At 35.6% G+C, this 21,758-nt stretch overlaps 2 protein-coding genes across 2 annotated transcripts; one reads left to right on the top strand and one right to left on the bottom strand.

The window, feature by feature from the left end:
* The first annotated feature begins 2,550 nt into the window (after positions 1-2,550).
* On the top strand, positions 2,551-4,991 carry LOC104590406 (uncharacterized). Its single transcript, XM_088889882.1, has one exon. The coding sequence runs from the start codon at positions 2,626-2,628 to the stop codon at positions 4,657-4,659; it is 2,034 nt and encodes a 677-aa protein (XP_088746008.1). The 5' UTR covers positions 2,551-2,625; the 3' UTR covers positions 4,660-4,991.
* A 4,706-nt stretch (positions 4,992-9,697) lies between these two features.
* On the bottom strand, positions 9,698-19,084 carry APM1 (aminopeptidase M1). The gene is made up of 19 exons (XM_088889881.1): positions 18,726-19,084; positions 18,467-18,612; positions 18,272-18,374; positions 17,390-17,576; positions 17,208-17,301; positions 16,942-17,095; positions 16,708-16,812; positions 16,495-16,611; positions 16,247-16,360; positions 15,438-15,620; positions 12,207-12,540; positions 11,993-12,114; positions 11,814-11,911; positions 11,046-11,223; positions 10,828-10,942; positions 10,674-10,741; positions 10,480-10,554; positions 10,195-10,272; positions 9,698-10,057 (listed from the first exon to the last, which is right to left on the bottom strand). The coding sequence occupies exons 1-19, from the start codon at positions 18,957-18,959 to the stop codon at positions 9,875-9,877; spliced, it is 2,688 nt and encodes an 895-aa protein (XP_088746007.1). The 5' UTR covers positions 18,960-19,084; the 3' UTR covers positions 9,698-9,874.
* Positions 19,085-21,758: the final 2,674 nt, after the last annotated feature.

Raw genomic sequence — 21,758 nt, 5'->3', positions numbered from 1 at the left:
AGAACTGCAAATGCAGCTACTCATTGAGTGGCTAAATTTTCTCTTACTTGTTCCAGAGTGCAAGCCTGGTAGACTTTCTCTGAGTTTCTGTCATCTATCATTGTACAAGAAATGATGATCGAGAATAGTTGAACGGATTAGCCCTAAGGGGCCTTCTAAAAAAATTGTTTGTGGGTTTTATATTGCCACGTAAAAGAGAGTGGCGAGTGGGCCTCTTTTGGGCCACATCCAGTAAAGCTATAAAGTCTAAGCGTGGTTTAGTTTAAATAAAAAACGAAAAAGAGAAGTGGCCCCAAAATAAAAAGAATGTATTCGTTTCAATAACCATTTCTACTCTTTTAGATAGATTGATTGAAGAATGAAGATGTGAGTCTGCTATCTGGGGTCTGTATTCCGTAATAATTAAGGAAACACTGGGCAGATGGACCACTTCATAAGACTCCTGCATAGCCCATTAGCCCATCCCCGGGACCATGATGAGCCCCGTCTATTATGGGGTTTCACTCGGAGAAGTCAAGATCACTTGGAAATGTTATGGGCCTCCTCACTAATCTCTATTGTACTTGCGTTGGGCTTGGTTCACAAATATTTGAATCTCTCTCTCTCTTGTCAATCATCTTCAACCAACCCTAAATACAAAAATTCAAAATACCCCATTTTAAAATTCAGAGAAAAAGACTTTGAAGAAATGACCCACTAGAAGTACTTGCTGAATTCTGATTAATTAATGAAAGCAAATTTAGAAACAATTAAATATCTTCAGAGAACTATTATTGTGTGTCCTTACATGGCGTAAGTAATGGTAATATTATAAAAGCAAACTCACTAGTTAATCATCCATACTGATTTCAGTGGAACCAAAGGCTGTTAAAACTTAAAAGGAAACTTTCTGCGAATCTTCTGCTTTTTTTAGAGTGTAAGGGATCAAGGGAATGGACCATTATTTTATAGAAGCAATAGTAAATAAAACTATGGAAAAAAGAAAAGAAAATGAGTCCTCTCTCTATCTCTCTGTCTGGTTGTCGTTTTCCAAGCTGTCTGCAGAATTGTCCATGGCCCATCTTCTTTGGAGTAACCCTGTTACGTAACTTAATAAAGAGGAAGTTTCCTGCGTGATTGTTTCAGGACCAACAGACCACTTTCTTCTCCTAATCTTCAAATTTCCTAAACTTGTTAATGTAATGCTTGCGACAACAAGTAACCTCACCACCATTTTATACAATTTCTTGTTAATTTTTTATGCTTTCTTCCTCTTTACAAGATAGCCGATTTATATTTTTTCAAACCCAAATATCCCAGCTATTTTGGTCGTCTCTTTTACTGAAAAAAAAAATAATCAGATATGATGATAATCCATTATGATTGGGTCCCAGACAATATATTTTAATGTTAATAATCTGAATATTCATTATGTTAATTATCTTGGCCGCCTTGCTTAATCTGAATTTGACCTGACCAACAAATCCAATCCAACCTTGTTTTGTTTTTCTGTGTTCTATTTGGATAAAATATCCCATTAGCAACCTGAATTTGATCTCAATTTGGTGGGTGTTTCTCTTTTAATTTTAAGAACAAGGATTCAATTAACCCTGTTGTTCTTTCCCCAATTTAAGGTGTGTGAATACCTGATTGATGTTGAGTAATGCTGGACCTGGACATTTCTTCTAACCCAACCCCAACCTAATTCAATCCAAAATTCCAGCTAGCCAGCTGGAGATATCTTTAAAATGCTAGCTCTCAAGCAATCGATTCCAATCATAACAGGAGGTGTTGACTGTAGATAGATCTTAAGGAGAATGACTGTTCAGCCCAGTGTTAGAATTCTTAATTTCACTGTACAGTTGAGGTAGATGTCAATTCGGAATTGATGTCAATTTATGGGCAGATATTGATGTATAAAATGGGGGTATTTAACATTTTGAATTATTATATGTCTATAATGGAATTTAAAATTCTGCAGTGGGCTGTAAGGTACTTCTATATAGACGATGGATCATCTTATCTCATCATTTCTCTATTAAGAGGGCACAATTGATCAATTATATTCAAACAACTCTAATCTAATCTATCAAATTAATACAAATTTATTCTCCTCTACTACTAGTAGTAGCAGAGTACTGCTAACAATAAAGTCTAACTACCGAATTATCCTCAATCTACATTTTCGTGCATGTACTTTGTAACAGAAGAGAGAGAGAGAGAGAGTAGTCCATGCCCCCATTGCCCCGTTCATTTGAGTTTTGATTCCATTTTCCAGTGGTCCAGTAAAGTGGGTTTAATTTAACTACTGGTGCAACCTGTTCAACAGTTGTAAGCGGCTGATCTTCTATTTTGTTCTTTCTTCAAACAGTTGGTGGATTGTTTGAACTCTGTCATCTAGAAGTGAGTTGGCTTTGTTTGTAAATGTAACATTCAAAGCCGTGTTTTGCGTGTCTACGCTCTACCTCCAAAGTAGAGCTAGCCCTCTCCCCTCTGGCCTCTGGATTTTTTTAGTGGTATTTCTACTTTTCTAGTATTTTTATCTTCTATCGATCTCTATTTCCCACACCACATTGATTCCGTAGCTCATTGTACACACGCCTTTTGTTAGTAGCTCATCCCAACTTTTCTTGCCAACTCTATATCATGATATTTAATTGTACCACACGATACAATAAAGCAAATATTTGCCTGAGAGAAAAAAGCTCACACTTTCTTTTCTTCTCTCTCTCTCTCCAGAAGCCAAAGCAAACTGAAATTATGGAAGGAGATGCAGACATGACACCCTTTTGGGTGCAGAGCAGCAGCACCACCCACAGCCGTAGCCACCGCCGTACTTCCTCTCCCTTCTCCAATCCCCCCGCCGTGTTGTTCGTTGTGTTGCCCATCGCCGTTCTCCTCCTCTTATTCTTTGTTATTCCTTCGTTTCTTTCCTTCGCTTCTCACGTTGTTCGGCCCAGTTTCGTCAGGAAGAGCTGGGATTCGCTTAATTTCTTTCTCGTCCTCGTTGCTATTATCTGTGGGATCCTCAGCCGGAGAAACTATGAGGGCTCCGGCACTGACGACCATAACAACGTTGCCAGCATCTCTCAAGTCGCCGACAAACCGCGTCCATCAACCCCACGTCACTGGTTTGATTATCCAGATCGAAGCATTTACAATCCCATTGGATCCTCCTCCCCCAATTCCACTTCCACCAACGTTGGTTTCTTGAGGAGGAACAGCAGCTCCTACCCGGATCTCAAGCAAGAATCTTCGTGGGTTTCCGGTGACAACAGGTGGCGTTTCTATGACGACACCGATGTGAATCCATACAGGGCGCGTTCGGATCATGTTCGACGACGACACAGACCAACCAAGAGCGAAGATTCTAAGTTTAAGACCATTCCAGTGGATACTTCTGTGGAGCGTCCTACATCCATTAAATCGTCATTATCGTCGCCACTTCCATCTCCTTCTCCTCTTCCAACGGCACCTGCACCTGCGCCGCCGCCGCCGCCGCCGCCGCCTCCTCCTCCTCCTCCGCATCCACCACCGGCAGTTAAGCAGAAAAGGAAGCGAACCTTTCCAACTGTGGAACGAAAAGAAAAACCACAAGAACCCGATGATAGCGTGCTGGAATTCACGAAAGTTCGCGTGCAGCCACCACCATCACAACCCGCGCCGCCGCCACCCCCACCTCCACCACCACCAAGACCAGCATCACATCAATCGGAGAAGAAGAGTGGTAGAAGCGATAAGAAGAGAAGTGGAGCGAAAGACTTAGCAAGCACGTTGGCTTCACTGTATCATCATCGGAAGAAGAAGATAAAGCAGAAGAACAAGGACAGTTCCGATGGCGACCGTCATTCTTCACCTACTTCTTTGCACCCAGTAATGCCCCCCTCACCTCCACCACCGCCGCCACCGCCACCGCCACCACCACCACCTCCAGCTTCTGTCTTTCACAATTTATTCTCTAACAAAAAGGGCAGCAAGAGTAAAGTAATCCAGTCGGTCTCATATCTTAGGCAGGCACCACCCGCGCCCCCACCCCCACCACCTCCGCCTCCGCCACCTGCCTCATCATCACGTTCATCAAGACGCACGACTGCATCTCGAACAGCGCCAGCGGCACCAGAACTGCCATCGGATTCTTCTCGACTAAGAAAATCGTCAACCGCAACCAACCAACCTCCATTGCAGGCAAAGACGAACAACTTGTACGATGAGGATGAGAACTTGAACAGTGGCGGGCAGTCTCCGCTGATTCCAATGCCACCTCCTCCGCCACCTCCGTTTCGAATGCCAGACCTGAAATTTGTTGTTCGCGGTGATTACGTCAGAAAACGAAATAATCCAAGCTCTCATTCTCATGGTAGCTCGCGGGACTCGGATTTCGTCGATATCCCATCAAGCAAGGAGCCGACGATAACGCAACCTACTACGATGGACGGGGAAGATACCTGTGGATCACCATTCTCACCATTCTGTCCGAGCCCAGATGTAAGTGGATCACCATTCTGTCCGAGCCCAGATGTGGGTGGATCACCGTTTTGTCCGAGCCCAGATGTTAACACAAAGGCCGCTAGCTTCATTGCCAGATTCCGGGCTGGATTGATGCTGGAAAAGATGAATTCGATCAGAGAGAAAACTGAGATGGGTACCTCAGCCCCCGCACAAGACCCAGGGCCCAGCTAGATTTGAGGATTCTTTACTTTTACTTTCTTTGGCGTCTCCCTTTCTTTTCTTTTTTTTTTTTTTCAGGTTTTATTGATATGGTTTGATCTTAACAAAATACAAAATTTTTTTACAGTAATAGTATATGGATAAAAGAAGATAAAGATACATATTTTTCCTATTTTTTTAATTTATTGATTCTTTTATTTATAATAAATTGTGAGCTGGAGGGTTTGAGATGTTGAGTTTTTCTCATTTTTTCTTTCCTTTTTTGCTTTATTGGGTGAACTATGCAATGTGATTGGATGGTGTTCCAATATAAAAGAGATTCTGTACGTAATATTGGCTTTCCATATTGTGTTTAAGCTTTTGTGTCGTACATTATACATGATTCTAAAAGTGGGGTGGTTAACCACACGAAAAGAAGGGAAATAAATAATTTATATGGAAGATAATAAAAATTATATTATGTTTTGCGGCATGGTTGGTTTTGTTTCTGAAAAATAAATTTTGCCAATGTAGCAACCAACCATGTTAGGTAACCCACTAAAATAATTTATAGAAAACTAGTTAAATGGCACGTGCAGAGAGAGAAGGGAATAAATGGATTAGATTTTTTCCATGGTGGTCCGGCTGTGAAGCCAAGGCTAAGTATCCGCGTTATAAAGATAGAAGGAATGTTATTTTTCTACAAATTAGCAGTTTAGTGCTGCCCATTTTGAAAAAGGTTTATTTTGTTAATGATGGGCTGGCAAAGCTTGGAAAAGAAATATCAAGGCCCACCACCATTTCTCTCCTTGAATCCCGTTCTCATTTACACATTTACACCCCTCTGTGAAGTAAATTGGTCCGAAGAAATGATACAATTTTGTGGATCCACCCATAAACTTTATTATAATTGTTCAATCCACCCGTAAACTTTATTATAATTGGAACAGTAATAGAGTGGGGGAATGAATCTTTCCCTCCCCTTCCGGATCGATCACAACATTTGACATCTTCTGTCATGGCTAAATCTTATGTAAATCAAGCTCCGAATATTCAATTTTAGCCTTAATCATCCGAGCCCATAAGATTTTACCTTTGGCAACCCTTTTAATATTTTGCTTTCAAGGGCTAAATCCACTTTACTACCCTGAACTTTGAGGGTAGTGTCAAGTTAGTATGATCACAGTACCTAAACATTAAAAAAAATGTCAAGTTAGCCCTTATCGTTAATCGATCATCAGTTATTTGTTGAAAATGTTAAATACCCTTCAAAAGAAGACACTGTCTATTATCTTTTTTACCTTGAGACTGAACCGGTTCAGGTGCTTGAGATTCTAAACTAATGAAGTCATTATCTTCTACCTTTAGATCTGAAACATATTCTTGTCTAATTATTTCTTTATTTTCAATTATTGTTTCCATTTATCATATTTCATATTTTTTCTCTTTTTCTTTGAAGATAATCGGTTCAGTCTCAAGGTAAAAAACAATGAACATTGTCTTCTTTTAAAGGATGGTTTTGACATTTTCAACAAATAACTGACGATCAATTAACAGCAGAGACCAAATTAACACTTTTTGAAAGTTTGAATACCACAATGACATTTAAAAGTTCAAGTACTAAACACTACCCCAAAATTCAGGTTCAGGATACTAAAGTAGTTTTCTTTTAAATGCTAAACTTTTTAAATATTTCCTCATCTTATTTCCTTTTATTTTAAAAAGTGTTTTCCTCCATCTTATCGTCATAAAATTTGGAAGCCCTTTTAATATTTTTTCTCTGAAGAACTAATCCTATTATAAGTTCAAAACAGCTCCTGTCTTAATCATTTTTATATTATTTTATTATTCAAACAGACAAATCCACCTAATTTGATCCATTTAGAGAAAACTGAAACAGCCCTTATCTGCCTAACTTTTTCTTTAAAACCCCTTAAAAGCAAAATCTTGGGATTGCCCTTGAAGGTAAAATTTTACAGACACGACGATTAAAGAGAAATTTCCCATACATAATCCATTGAATACAATAACCCTTCACTTCCATTGAAATTAACAGTCCAAATCCAATACTCATTATCTATACTACTTTAAAAAGTACGAATGGCCTCAAAAATATTTCTGGATTTCTTTTAAGGACAAATTTTATCCCTCTATATTTAAATTTATTAATAAAGGAATGAGAGCAAATAGGGTAATCAGTTCTTAATATTAAATGAGTTGAAGAGAGGTAATTTAAAGATATTCAATGCATTCAATGCTCATTGAATCATATATTTAAGTTAGTTTTGTTTTTTTTTTAATCATTAAGTTCTATTAATTGAATCCATACTTAATAAATTAATAATGCCAATAATAGAAAAGCTTATAATTTTAAAATCTACCTAGCAAAAATAGTGTTTTCATCTAGGTGGTGGTAAAAAATTAAATCATTTTGGGTCAAATGGGTTAATCCATGTTGCCACGATTAAATAATAAAATTAAAAAAATTGAAAACATTTTTTAACATACATATTAAACAATAATAGTTATGATAAATAAGAAATATTTTTACTAATGATGGAAATGGAATGTAAAATTTAAAACCAATTGCAAATAAAAATATTTTCTTATTCTCTCTCATTAAATCCTATATTTAAGATATATTTTTTTCATCATTAAATTCTTGTAATTCAATCCATAATATTAATTTTAATAGTATAAAAATGAATATTTTAAAAAGTAATTTGAAAACAAAACCATTTTCTTCCCTCCCGGTGGTGGGCAAGCAATTTGACCATTTGGGATCAAATGGATTGATAAATAATGTCGTAATTAAATAATAAAAATTTAAAATAAATAACTAGGAAATGTAATAAGTGTTTTTATTAATGGTGAAAATGGAATGCCAAATTTAAAATCCACCTATAAATGAAATGATGCCATAATCAATTAATAAAATTTTTAATAATAGAAAATACAAAGAATCACAAAAGTATTAAAAAAAGATAAAAAAAATTGGGTACATATCTAATGTTATATATTTATAAAAAATAAAATATTGGATACATCTCTAATATCATGCATTCATTATATTAAACAAAAATAAGTTTTATACATAATAAATAATTTTATCAATGATATAAATGTAATACAGAAATTTAATGTCACCTTAGAAATCAAAATATTTTTCTTTTTAGATGGTGAGTTAGTGTATTGAGTCAAATGATATCAAAGATAAACAAAAATTAAGTGTGATAAGTAAAAAATATTATATGAAATAAATGAATTGTATAATTTAAAGGAAAAATTATAGTCAAAGTCAATTGTACATTTAAAATTAGGTTGCAGGTTGGTCTAAAAACCAACAAAACTCTAACAACCAGCTCTACATTTCAAATTATAAAAACCCTCGCCATGTCATCGGAGGCTTATGTGGTTGTTACCAACATGAAACTCTTGGTCCATGTTGGACACAACAAAAAGCCAATAACGAAAATAGGTTTTCAATTTCTCCCCCACTCCCTCTATCTCTTAATCTCCCTCCGTTCTCTCTCTCTCTCTCACAGTCATCTCTTGATCTCTCGCTCCCTTTGTCTCTCCCACTCTTCCAACTTCGGTCTATAGCCAAATCAAAACTTATCTCTCTTTTTCTCTCATTCTTCTTCCTCATTCTCCCTCTCAGTCAATATCTCATTCTCTCTCCCTCAATCTCTATCATTCTCCAATTTGTGTAAATTATATAACCAAGAGTTTCTTGTGAATTTTTATCAAATAGGTGTAATGATTTTTGAACCATACCAAGTTGGTCTCATGTTCTTTTATACAATCTAATTAATATCACATAAGTGTGTAAGAAAATTAAAAAACAAAATGAGAGGGAATGGGAGAGAAATTAAATGAGAACGATAAAAATTAAAAGAGAATGAGAGATTGACTGAGAAAGAGGATGAAAGAGATTGAGGGAGAACAATAGGTAGAGAGAAAAAGAGAAATTGATATAGAGAACATAAATATAAAAACCAAATGCCATTTTTATTTATTTTCAAATCACATAGTCGTTGAACAAATAAAGATGACTGTGTGAGTGAGTGTGAGAGAGATTGAGAGAGAGAGTGAGAGTGAGTGAATGAGAGCGAGAAACTAAAAACTCTTTTTTCTTTATTTTCCAATCACCCAACATTAAAGGACAATTTTGGTATAAGTTTTTTGTTGTGTCCAATATGAAATAAGAATCTCATGTTGGCAACAACCACATAAACCTCTGATGACATAGCGAGGGTTTTTATAATATGAAATGTAGAGTCGATTGTCAGAGTTTTGATGGTTTATGGGCCAACTTGTAGCTTAAATTTAAATGTATAGTCATCTCTAACTATAATTTCTCAAATTTAAAATTAATCATTTAACTTTTCAAAAAAACTCATGATATCATAATTGAATAATAAATATTTAAGAAAAGATAGAACACCAAAAATAAAAATGTACAAAATTTTGTCGAAAACATTTGAAAACATTTTTGATGTTATATATTCATCATATGATTTTATTTTATAATAAAAAATACAATACAAAATTTAATAATAATAATAATTATTGTAGAGAACGTAAATATAAAAACCAAATGCCATTTTTATTTATTTTCAAATCACATAGTCGTTGAATAAATAAAGATGACTGTATAAGTGAAAGTGTGAAGGAGATTGAGAGAGAGAGTGAGAGCGAGTGAATGAGAGTGAAAAACTAAAAACTCTTTCTTTTTTTCCAAATCACCCAACATTAAGGGACAATTTTAGTATAAGTTTTTTGTTGTGTCTAATTCATGATATCATAATTGAATAATAAATATTTAAGAAAAGATAGAACACCAAAAATGAAAATGTACAAAATTTTGTCAAAAACATTTGAAAACATTTTTTATGTTATACATCAATATGAAATAAAAATAATTTTTAAAATAAAAGTTATTTTTATTTATAATAAAAAATACAATACAAAATTTAATAATAATAATAATAATTGTTATTTGATACAAATTTATTTTTAATCATATTATTACTTTTGTTAATTTTCAATTTCTATCTTAACTATCGTATATCTAAAATTCAAGTAATTAATATAAAGAAAATTTTCTCACATGCTAGTACTTCTAAAAGTCTAAAACTATAAAATAGCACTTATTGCCATACAGAATTAATTGTGTAGATGCAAAAAGCTAGCGGTAAGCCACCCAAAACCAGCGCCAGTCGGATGCAATTGGCAAACCACCATTCTACTTCCTTGGTACAAGCTTATTGACTATTTCCGTAAGGGACTTCTCATTCCTAATATTATCAACCCACTTCGCGTTGATGTGAACCCGCTCAATGCTTTGCTTCAAAGTCCTAGCAATTGAAGGCTTGATACGGCTCGCGAAGAATTCCTCTACTTCATTTGCCTTCTCGAGAGAAGAAAACTGGAAGAAAGAAAACAAGCAATTACAAATGCTTAAATCCTTTGACAAGTCTGAGATGAAATGATGTAAATGTAATGTAAACTTAAGCAATCAAGGATTATGAAGAAAATAGAGTAAATATGGAATCTGAGACAGACCGGTGACACAATGGCACTGATGAAGCGGGTAATAAGAAACCCAGAACCCCATGTCTTTGAGATGAACTCCCAGTTATCCTGCATTCCAGTTGTTGCAAATTGTCAGCTGAAGATTACCATGCATGTACTATTTTATTTATTTGGAGGGGTAGGTGGTTTAGATGTCCTTGTTTCTTTTTCAGATGATGGTGTTTAATTATTGGCTTGGTCTGAGTTGAATATCGTAGTGTATGTTCTAGCTGAAGAAAGGTTGGGCGTCGGGGGGGTAACTAGATAAAGGAATACCTTAAGCCATCCCCAGGCAGTTTCACGTCCCTCCCTGCTTACTGCAAGTCCAAAAATAGCATCTTGGCTTCTTACCTAGATAAAAGATTTAGAAATAAATTCAGTACTGTCAAGAAGGAAAACCATAGCACGGGTATATGAGAAAACTTAAACTACATACAAGGAAATATAATAAGAAAACAAAGCCACAGTACCTCAGAAGACAACAAAAAATTGAGAACTTCAAGAATGACACCAGGATCTCGACAAGAAGCAAGAGAACCTACAATACATGAAAAAGAAATTTCATCACAAAATCAATAGGCATAAGTTATTTGTGTTACAACTCAATATGCACTGATACGTTACTTAAAATGCGCCCTTTCTCCTGGCTTAGATCAGTCTCTCTATAAACTCTAAGAAGAGATTCATAACCGCCCCTGTTTGATGTGCTGACATTCTGCATCACAGCAACATATGCTGTCTACAAAATCATCCAGTAAAGGTACATCAACACAACATTGGGTTTTTAATCAATTATTAAACCAGCATAAAACAGAAAACCAAAGCACTTTGAATTTATCAACCTTTCTTAAGTCAGGAGGGAGAAGATGTGTATTTCTATCTTCTAAGAATGCTTCAAAACGTCTAATTGCTTCCTTTTGTGTAGCAGCATGTCCAAATAGAGCAAGTGCAGTTAAAAGCTCCCCTCTCAACATGGCATCCAAGTGACTCTCACCTTTCCTAGGCTCCCAACCTAATTTCCTGTACAAGTTACCGTCTGATGGATGAAAATTGGAAAGACAATAAAATATTATGGAACGTAAACAAATGACTTGTCAGATAAAAATGTACAAATTTCACAGCCATAAACAGTGAAACAAGTTAAAATAAAATAAATAAACAAATAAAACATACCATCAAACATTTCAGTTTAATATCAAACCCCAGTAGGCTCCTAGATTATCCACTAGAATGAAAACCAGACTTCAAACATGTAGGCTCTGTTTGATTGCTAATAAAACAAAATGAAGTGTATAGAGGGCTACCTTTGTCCTTGGATTTTATTAAAAAAATCTTATGGCACTACAAGTTATACCTAACTTTTTTCAAGAAAATTAAAAAAATAAAGTCAAAGAAAGTTAAAATGAAAACCAAAGATAACAAAAGAACAAAAGGTTCTTTGGTTAGAAAGGAGTGAGAAGAAAAAAAAATTTTAAAAAGGTTGATAGTGGGTCCCTCTCACCCATTTTGTACTCCACATTTCGCTATCTAATACCTCTTAAATGGAAATATGTATGGGCTTCTGAAATAGACCATTTGGCTTTTACTACAAAATAGTGCTAAGAACTTACTCTGCAGGATACTGGAAAAGATTAACGAAAAATTGTTTAATGACATCTAGCAATTCAGGAGTGGCATCAGCTGCAATTGTTGAAACTTTATAACTTATCTGTGGAATCAGATATGGCCAGAATTAGGCACAAATGAGTTAACTTAAGGAAACTAATCAAAATAAAGATAAGCATATTACACTTATCAAGCATGACAGCACAGTATAATCAAGTTCCTCCCTGTAAGCACTCATCAGTGAAAACAAAGAGGATAATGATTGCTTGCAAGCCACACAAAGGGCATATGAATCTTCCAAAATACCTATAAAAGTATAAACTTGGAGTTAACATTATCTATAACTACAAAAACAAGGAATAAAAGATCAGAAAGTGAGTTCAAAAACACCATATTACCAAATCTGTCTGTCTCAGATAGATGGTGAGCCTCTATTGCATATCTAAGCCTGGTGGCAAGCTCATCGTCATACTTCACCCTGTAGAAACCAGTCTGATCAACATTGAGCTTAATCCAAGTGCATTCTGCATTGCTTTTGCTGCATTTCTCTTGATTTTCTTTCTCCACACATATGTTTTTAGAAAATGAGCAACCAAGAAATTCCTTTATATCTAGTGTTTCCGATTTTGTTTGTAGAAGGAAATTCCTTTGGGTATCATATGAACCACAACATAGTGTTATAGGAACAATCCATTGCCCATCCCCAGGGGCTCCACTTGACAAGAATTGTGCCTGCAAATTTGCATAAAACCTCTCAGATCTCTACTAGCTTAGATATGGGGGAAAATGATGAATAAACATCAGGTTTCCACAGAAGCAAGGACAATGGGGAAAAAATAAAATTTAACAATCAAATGCATAATCAAAAGGATAGCTAAGACCATGTGAGATAAAAACATCCAAATAATAAATTACATAAAAAAAATATCATAACAAAATTGTATTTCGTACCATGGACTTTCTACTGAAAAATAACCATGGGATATCTATTTAAGCATAGAAGTTAATAGATATTATTTCATATCAAGTGTAAAAAGGAAAGAAATAAGAACTAGACAATATTCCCATACATTTGGTATATAATTTAATTATTTTTGCATGTTATTTAGCATACTTAATATGATTAAATGATTATTTTCTTAGACAATGGTCCCATACCTTTTGTTTGGAGGCACAGTTGGGGTGGACCAACAGGAAAGCAGAAACATGAGAACTAAAAATATCTTTACTTTTCTAAAAATAAAAAACTTCAATTCATCTTTTGTTATTTATATATGTAGTACTTTAGTTTTTCAACATCTTTAGTTGTCAGAAATTTCAAACATCTTCTGGCTCTCTTACAAAGATGATGTCGACACCTCACTAGGCCAAGATGCATACGTGTTGTCTATGCACCTTGGCTTCACTAATGCATCCATCTGGTTAAAAAATATGCAATCTAATGTCTTTATATTCCTTTAGAGTTGAGCATTGAATCAAGTAAAGAAAAGGTAAGCTTATCTACATCAATTGAGAAGTTACATTCCTTTCAGATCCCCAACATAAAGCAAAAGTAACCAAATGAAAGGGATAAGATTCATCGTCTTAGGCATTAACTTAAAACTTGGTAAGCTTTTCTTACAAACATATAGAAATGTTCTGAACAAGATCCAAAATCCAAAAGAAAACAATGACTGTGACAGACCACAAGAAGAAAGTAAAGGAGTACAAATACAAATACGTAGAGTGCAAAACCTTGTATTTTGTATTATTTGATATGTATATGTATTGTACATATTTGTATTTGTACTTCTTCCAAACTGAGCCTAAGGTACAATTTGCCAAAAATGCTTGGGCAATATCAGGAAATACTGGAAAAGACATGCCTGGACACTTTGAAGATGAACAAAGCAGAAATGAGGAGGAAAGTTCCAACGCAACGAAACATGGTAGAGAAAGAAGAGGAAGGTATGAAACAGAAGCAAGTAGAAAGAGCAAAGTAAAATTGGATTTTCTCAAGTGCTTCAGTAGACGCCGCAGACCATTTTCATATAATCCTAATAACGAGAAAAATGAAAAGCAGCTAGACTTGAGTGCCATGTAATCTTAAACCACCTAGGCAGCAATTATTACCTAGCACTGCCTGCAAAACAAGGTATTGTCTTTTGAAATCACAGCACAAAGGTGCAATTGAGTCAGGTTGGGGTGGGAATTTGTTAAATTTTCAATGAGCTTGAACCCTAACCTGAGCCCAATGTATTTGAAGTTCTTCAAATCAGGCAACCTGACCTGCGGGCCTAGCAAGAAGGATAGAGGAATTGTGGTTTGGAATGTCATGTGGAGCTCATAGAATAGGAGGTCAGAAAGGTATCATAATTTTTTTTTTTTTTTGATGAATCTATCTTCACTAGGACTCATTGATACCTTATATCATCACCTAAGCCCCTTTTTTTATAAGCTAGGCATCATCTAAGCTCCCAACTATATGGGGTTGGCTGCTGAAATAATAATAGAGCAAATTTCTCACAGTTTCTTGTATCTGGCATGCTAATTGCTCACAACTTCTTGTTGTATCTATTTCCTTTAATCATTAATTAAAATCTTTATTTTTTTGTGGTTGCTGATCAAAAAGGAAATGATAATAGAGCAAAAATTTAAAGAAGCAAATCTTAATTAGATTGTCTAGGTCAGTCAGAGTCTCCTTAAAGAAACATATATTGACTAATACAAGAGAAACTCAGACTTTGAGAGCAGAAGAGGTGAACTTAGGGATGAATGATGGGAAATCTTCTAAAGGGTCAAGAAGTTAACCCCCCCCCCCAACCAAGAGACAGGGGTGCAAGTTGGGTTCCTTGAATTGAGTAACTTCAATTGCATTGAGCTACCTATTAGGAAAAAACAACATAAGGCTAGGATTAGCTTTTGGACCCATTCAAAATTTGATAAATGCTTAACCTAACCCAACCCAACCCAAGCTGCATCCTACCACAAGAGGGTTCTTTGAAGCTATATACCAAAGTAGGAAACTTTGTTTTGATAATTAACCTTCATAGAAGTACAAAAAAATGTTGAAGAAACATAAGCAATGCCTTTGAAGTCATTATACTAGTAAAAACAAGTACTAAGAATTAGAGGATCAAGTAAATAGAGAAAAGAGATGATGGGCACATGTTAGTTGTGGCCTCATGGGCCATAATACCTTTTACTATTTGTTGGACTATCTAGAAAGAAACAAATAATAGGGTCTTTGAAGGGAAGGATGGCACTTCTCTTTGATTGTGCAGTGATCATGGTAGTTTTCTTATGGACTAGGCTCCAGCCTTACAGATTTCAAGGGTTTTGTAGGAAGGACTTTGTGTTCAATTGGCATGTAACTAATTACCTACTCATGCATATAAGACAATAATTCTTGTTCTCTTCAATTAAGCATTTGTATTCTTGGAACAATTAAATTGTGCATGGAAACCAACTATTTTCAACCTAAACAAGTAAACATGATTTCAATGCTAGAAACGTCATCCGGAAAGTGAATTCAAAAGAAATATATACCCAAAAGAGCATGTCTAGAAACCATGCTGTCTACTAGCTAATAAGTGTTGCTTCTAATTGGATGGCTGAAAACAGCACTTTGAAGTGGGTAATAAGCAAACCTGCTCAAACTCCAACTTGTTATCATTGACCTTCACAGAGACAACCGGATATCCCTTTTGCTTTGTCCATGAGTTCATTAGCATGTTAACTGGCTGACCAGATCCCTCCTCAAGAGCAGCCCATAAATCTTCTGTCTTTGCATTTGAGTAAGCATGCCTTTTTATGTATGAAGCCAACGATCTCTAATTGCATGAAAAAAAAAATCATGTTCATTGCAAGAGAAAGATAGCTCCTAAAACATTAGAACACCATATTCAACTCAACAAAGCCTCCAAACCATATGTCAGATATATAAATCATGTTCCAAACTTCCACCATTCCTATCTATTCAGTGCCATGTCTGTTGTTAAATAATCCAAAAAGAAAGAGCAGTTCAATGTTTCATATGCTGTACATTTCTTATTTCTTCTCATAATTAGAGAAATATCTATGATGCTAGAAAGGAATGATAAAAGAACTTTGACCAATGCCCCCCCCGGGCGCAAATTTTGATGAAAAACTAACTGAATGGTTACCCCTTTTATGATACCAGCTGATTGGTTGCGAATTTTTTGGGTATCATGCCTTTCCAGTATCATAGTCAAACTCCATAATTTGTCGTTTGATTCTAACTGCATATTCTGTCAAATTGTCTACAAATACTTTACATCCAAGGAATGTTATGAATAGCTCCTAGTCTAATAGTTACAAAACATCCACAGCATGACCAAGATATACAGAGACTATGGAATTATCAAATAATATATATACAGAGACTATGGGAACCATGTAAGGGGAAACATGGAAAGAAGAAACCAAATGGCCTAACCTGAAAACACTCAGGACCAAGATAACTTTGCAGCATACGGATAACAGAGGCACCTTTTCTATAACTTATTGCATCAAAAATTTCATCAATCTCACCAGCATGGCCAATCTCCACCTGAAACATGGGCATTGTAGGAAATATTAAGAAAATAGCATATACTGAATTAAATAAAAATGCAAATACTAACAAGAAGTAATCCAACTTCCGGAACATACCACTTGGATGAAAGATTAATCATAGTTAATTACCTCAATAGGGTGTGACTCTGCAAGCCCATCCAACCTAAGACCCTCAGTAGTTTGGTCAAGAAATTGGGTCCAAATTTTCCATTCGGGAAACAACTTGTCAGCTGCTAAATAACTCACCTGAAAACACAGTTGTTTAATGGGCAATTGGGCATTTACTACATTATCTTCAATCCTGCCAGTATATAATAGAGGTAAAGGATTTCATCAGTATACCCATGTGGCAAATCCCTCATTAAGCCACAAATGAGTCCACCATTCCATTGTTACAAGATTTCCAAACCACTGGTGTGCCAGCTCATGGGCCACTACAATAGCAACCTGAAACGAAGCAAATTGTCGTTATGAGACATTCAAAGAGACATTTCTTAACATAGACCAGATGACTCTAAAATAGAATGACATGGTGAATTTTGACATCCATATCAAATCTCAAACTATTTTACATACCCTTTGCTTGTTAGCAGCTGCTGAATGCTGGTCATCATAGAGTAAAGCTGTTTCACGATATGTAACCAAACCATAGTTCTCCATGGCCCCAGCAGCAAAATCAGGAATGGCAACCATATCCAATTTGGGAAGTGGATATGGTACATCAAAGTACCTGTATAACTTGAAAAAAGCATGTTAGACACTGAATATCCAAAAGCACCATGCAAACACCTGATCTCTCAAAAAGAAATCAATAATAAGTAAAAGTTGTTAAGAAAACATACATTTTATATAGATCGAGTGTCCTGACAGCAACATCTAGAGCAAATTTTCCTTGATTTCCCTTACCAACTTGGCAGTACACCCCAACCTTAACCCCTAAAAATTGATGCAAAGATCAAGGCGATCAGAAATGCAAGCAACCCTTATACAAGAAATGGAGGATAGCACTTGCATAGTTCTATACCATCAGGTGTCGCATCTTCTACATAATCAAACAGGCCAACAACAATAGCCACCAAATAAGTTGACATAATTGGTGACTCCTGAAAGAAAACTGTTTTGTAATGTCCATCAAGCTTTTCTTCAACAACTGGCATATTGGACAAAGCCATCAGATCAGATGGCACGTCCAATGTTATTTTGAACGTTGCCTGGAACACAGGGTGTTAGCCGAAGATTTTAGGAATATTTATCAATCATTATAAACTTGGCTAGTTTTATCTGAGGCACATTTAAACAGCAATCCCGCAGATATGATCCTAACACCACTCTTATAGGGGAGGGAACAAAATAGAATTGAAATAAACCTGGAAGTAGCACAAACGGAGAACAATGATAAGCATAATAGCATGTAAAGCGGGAGAAAATAACTTCTTATTTATATGTACAATCAGAATATTATATTTCGATGGTCACAAGCACTGGTAAATCACCAACTTTGAGTGGACATTTGGAAGAAACACAGGATGAAATCATATTAATAGTAGTTTCCCACAGCATTTGAATTTTGAAAGCATAAACGCATTACCTAAGACAGATTGATAATCGAAAAAGAGACAAGAATTATAAATGAGCTAACTTATAAAATTATTTCATTTCCATCTCCATTAACATTCCCCTCGTACATCAATTTTAGACTATGAAGGTATTTTTGTTTTCAAATTTTAAGGATAAAACTTGAATGAAATAATTGCATCCACATGGTTTCCTAACGACGAACAAATCAATCAAAGTGGTAACAGAGTTTCATCAAACTAATCAGATAAGGATTTGAAACAGGAGAACATCATATTGCCGAATATTCATTAGCAATGAAAAAGAAAAATAATGTGAAACACTCAAACACCTTAACGGCAGGTTCGTCCCAGCATGGAAAACAGCGCCTCGCATCTGCGGGTTCGAACTGTGTGACCGCCATGTTCTTCTTCTCCCCATTAATCTCATAAGTACTAGATAAAAACAATTATTAATCCCCGATAGAACTTCATAAGCAAGTAAACAAAATAAATTACGTATGTGAGAGAGTAGCACATTAAATTACCTTCTGTAGAATCCTTTCATCTTGTCATTTAGGGTTCCTTCAAATCCGATAGCCAAAATCCCCTCTCCGACGGGAAGAATGTCTTCGAACTCCAACACCATGACCTCGTCCTGCTCCACCATTTCAACCTCCAAAGGTCGAAATTCCTGACAGAAACATCAGAAAAAGTCCTATCATCTCTGAGTTCTATTCATCCGATAAGTAATTCCCACGCCGGTTCAGGAAAAAAAGGACGAAAGATTGTGAATAGAATTTATACCTTGGACGAGCTCCGATTCCTGAACCACACAGAGCCATTATCAACGATGAGATCAGCTGCATTGAGAACGATAAATTTAGTGTCCTCAACTATGTTGACGTCGATCTCCACGATTCCAGTGAATTTACAGGCGACAAGGTCCGGTTTGAGCTTCAGATCGTAACGTTTCGGGACTGCAAATTTCGGTAGTCTCGGCTGGCCTTTGAACTGCTCACGTTTCTGTTTCGTCTCCATCTCACTTCTCTGTTTCAGGGACTCGGAGGAAGGTGACCTGTGGAGTGCCAAATTGCAATTAGCCTGCGTGCCCTCAATCGCATTTAAATATCAACAGAAAAAATTAAAGAAGTCTTAGAACTCAAGACTCAAGAGCCTACTACCCGCGGAAGGAGAATTTAGATGGGCTCCCCACCAAGACCGAGCGCGCCCCGTGCATTTACAGGAGATGTTCCCAATGCACGGGGGCGATGTGTTGTGGGGCGCTCTGAGTAGGGAGCCCATCTGAACTCAGGAAGGAAAGACCTTTAGCTACGGAAAACTTATGACTTATCCTTCTCACACGTGGGTGACATGCGGAGTGACGGATCAACTGTTCCTTCACGCAAGAGCTCTTCTGGCCTTCGACAAGTATGTCAGCGTATTGGGGTTAAGTACGGGTTAAGCTAAATCAGAATGTGACCCGACTTTATATTCACTAACCCGGACATAATCTTTGATAAAATATTAAGGGCGTGTTTGGTATATTGGCGTTGTGTTGATGAAATATGTTTTACTAATTTACCACATCATATATGTATTAATAAATAATACATATCTCATCATATATGTATGAGATTACTCTCTATTGTACCTAATTTGCAAAAAAATGCAAAATGTTTTAAAGACAAGTTTCACCGCAATGGATATTGATGAGAGTCAATAATATTTTTCAATATGGTAATGCAGCCCACTTCTAATATGTCTATATCTTCTGTTATCTAAGAAGTTTAATTTAAGACTGAATACCCAAACAGACTTAATCGTTTTCACTCTCAGCCTATCCCCAAATTTATTTTCTGTTGGTCCTATCGCCTTACCAAACAATTCTTTTGCTTATTAGGTATTGTTGGGGTAAAGCTGTGAATTTGGAATCTGTTGAGGAAGCTGAATTGTTCGTTATTTTGCAAAGAATATAGCATACTGTTTAACTTTTAAAAACAAGATTTTGATATACTCAATTCATTGAGGGGGCGTTCTTTTTTAGATTTTGAGAGGGGAAAAGTTGGTCAATGGGATTTTGGTTCCCATTGACCAGGAATATCATACTCGTTTTTCAGATTAATGTGGGGACCAGGGAAAGTTTCCATTGACCAAAAATGCCCTTTTAATAATGGATTTTTATTATTAAAATGGTCATTATCTTATTTACCTGAGAAATAAAAGAACATGGATAAATGCACTTATCTGGGTAAGTGTTTCCCAAGAAAAACTTACACAGATAATTGTATTTACCCAGATAAATTACTTACCAAAAAACGAACAGAGCCTGAATGATTCAAGTGTTTTAATCAAAATCTTCTCTACTTTGGTCTTGCCTTTGGCTTTTGTTTAATACCAAACAACAACTCTTGCAATTTAGATCCATTTCTTTTTATTGTGTAAATAGGAATTAGAAAGTATAATATCCTAGCACATCTAGTGGCTCAAAGAGCAAAAAACACTCATAAGGACTTATTTTACTTTCTGGGGGCGTTCTTTTTCTAGATTTTGAGAGGGGGGAATCAGATTTATGTGGGGATCAGGAAAAGTTTATTTTCTTGGGTAAGTGATACTCATCTCTTAAGTGGATAAATAACTTTTTCACCTTAGAGGAAAGTTGCCAACACTTAAATGGGACAAAAATGCCCCTTGTAATAATGGATTTTTATAACTAAAATGGTCATTGCCTTATATACAAGGAAAATAAAAGAACATGGGTAAGTCTTTCCTAAAAAACACTTACCTGGATAAATGCATTTACTCAAATAAATAACTTAGGCTCCATTTCGTTTGAGGGAAAGTTTGGGTGGGATGGAAAATGGTGGGATGGGATGGGATGGGATGAGAAAGTGTGAAAATTTTACTTTCCACTGTTTGGTTGTACAAGGGGAAATAGTGAAAAAAATCATTTTCATATGTTTGTTTAATGAGAAAATTCATTTTCCCATGTTTCTTTCCCTCTCATATTATGAATTAATGAAGTGAATTAAGGGCCAAACAGCCAAACTAGTTGATGTAATCCAACTTATATATATTTTTAGAATCATATTTTAATGATGTTGACTGTAACCATCACATTTGATACAGACCAATGATGGGCCCACGTCATTTGAATTTCATATGACAAGTTATGGCCCCATGCAACAACAGCTAGTAGTCCTATTTTGCAACCAACTGACCTGTAACTATAATTGTGTTACTGCCCTTGGACAATAGAGCTAAGTTGGATTCCAAATGATAGATGTTCATTAATCAGTAAAGCTTAAGGCTTGTGTTATATGTGTGCCAAAAGATTTTGCAAGTATTGGAATGATAGCTTAATGGCATAAGAGTGAACACTGAAGCGTTGGTATTAGAGTTTTGTAATTTTATTGGTAAACAAAATTTAGACTCATTCAAACATTTATATTTTGTCTGGACTCCCCACTTAAATCATTTTGATCTATTTAGTTTTGTGCTCTCCACCATAGTAAGATGCAAAAGCATATCTAAGATGTTGGGTCTTTTCTTTGCATATTGCCAAATACCACAGTAATTATGATTTCTTTGCATATCAAGCTCGCCACACATTTGATACAAATAAACTAAATTTAAAGGCCAAGAGATACTAACCAAGGGTCTAAGTTTTGAGGCATCAAATCTATGAAAAATCCATGCTTCAATTAATTTTATAATTAGGCTAGTTCCTCCTCTTAAACTAAAACAATCAAAAAATTCAAAAGCGGAATTAGATGCCATTAAACTTGCAAATTTCAAAGATGTCAAAGCCTAAGTGTTGTTTCTCCATCATCCAACTTC

Source organism: Nelumbo nucifera, chromosome 6, assembly GCF_055504915.1.
Source record: "Nelumbo nucifera cultivar China Antique chromosome 6, China Antique-T2T, whole genome shotgun sequence".
Taxonomy (NCBI): Eukaryota; Viridiplantae; Streptophyta; class Magnoliopsida; order Proteales; family Nelumbonaceae; genus Nelumbo; species Nelumbo nucifera.
The sequence above is the reverse complement of the archived record's forward strand: the minus strand, read 5'-3'. Positions and strand labels throughout refer to the sequence as shown.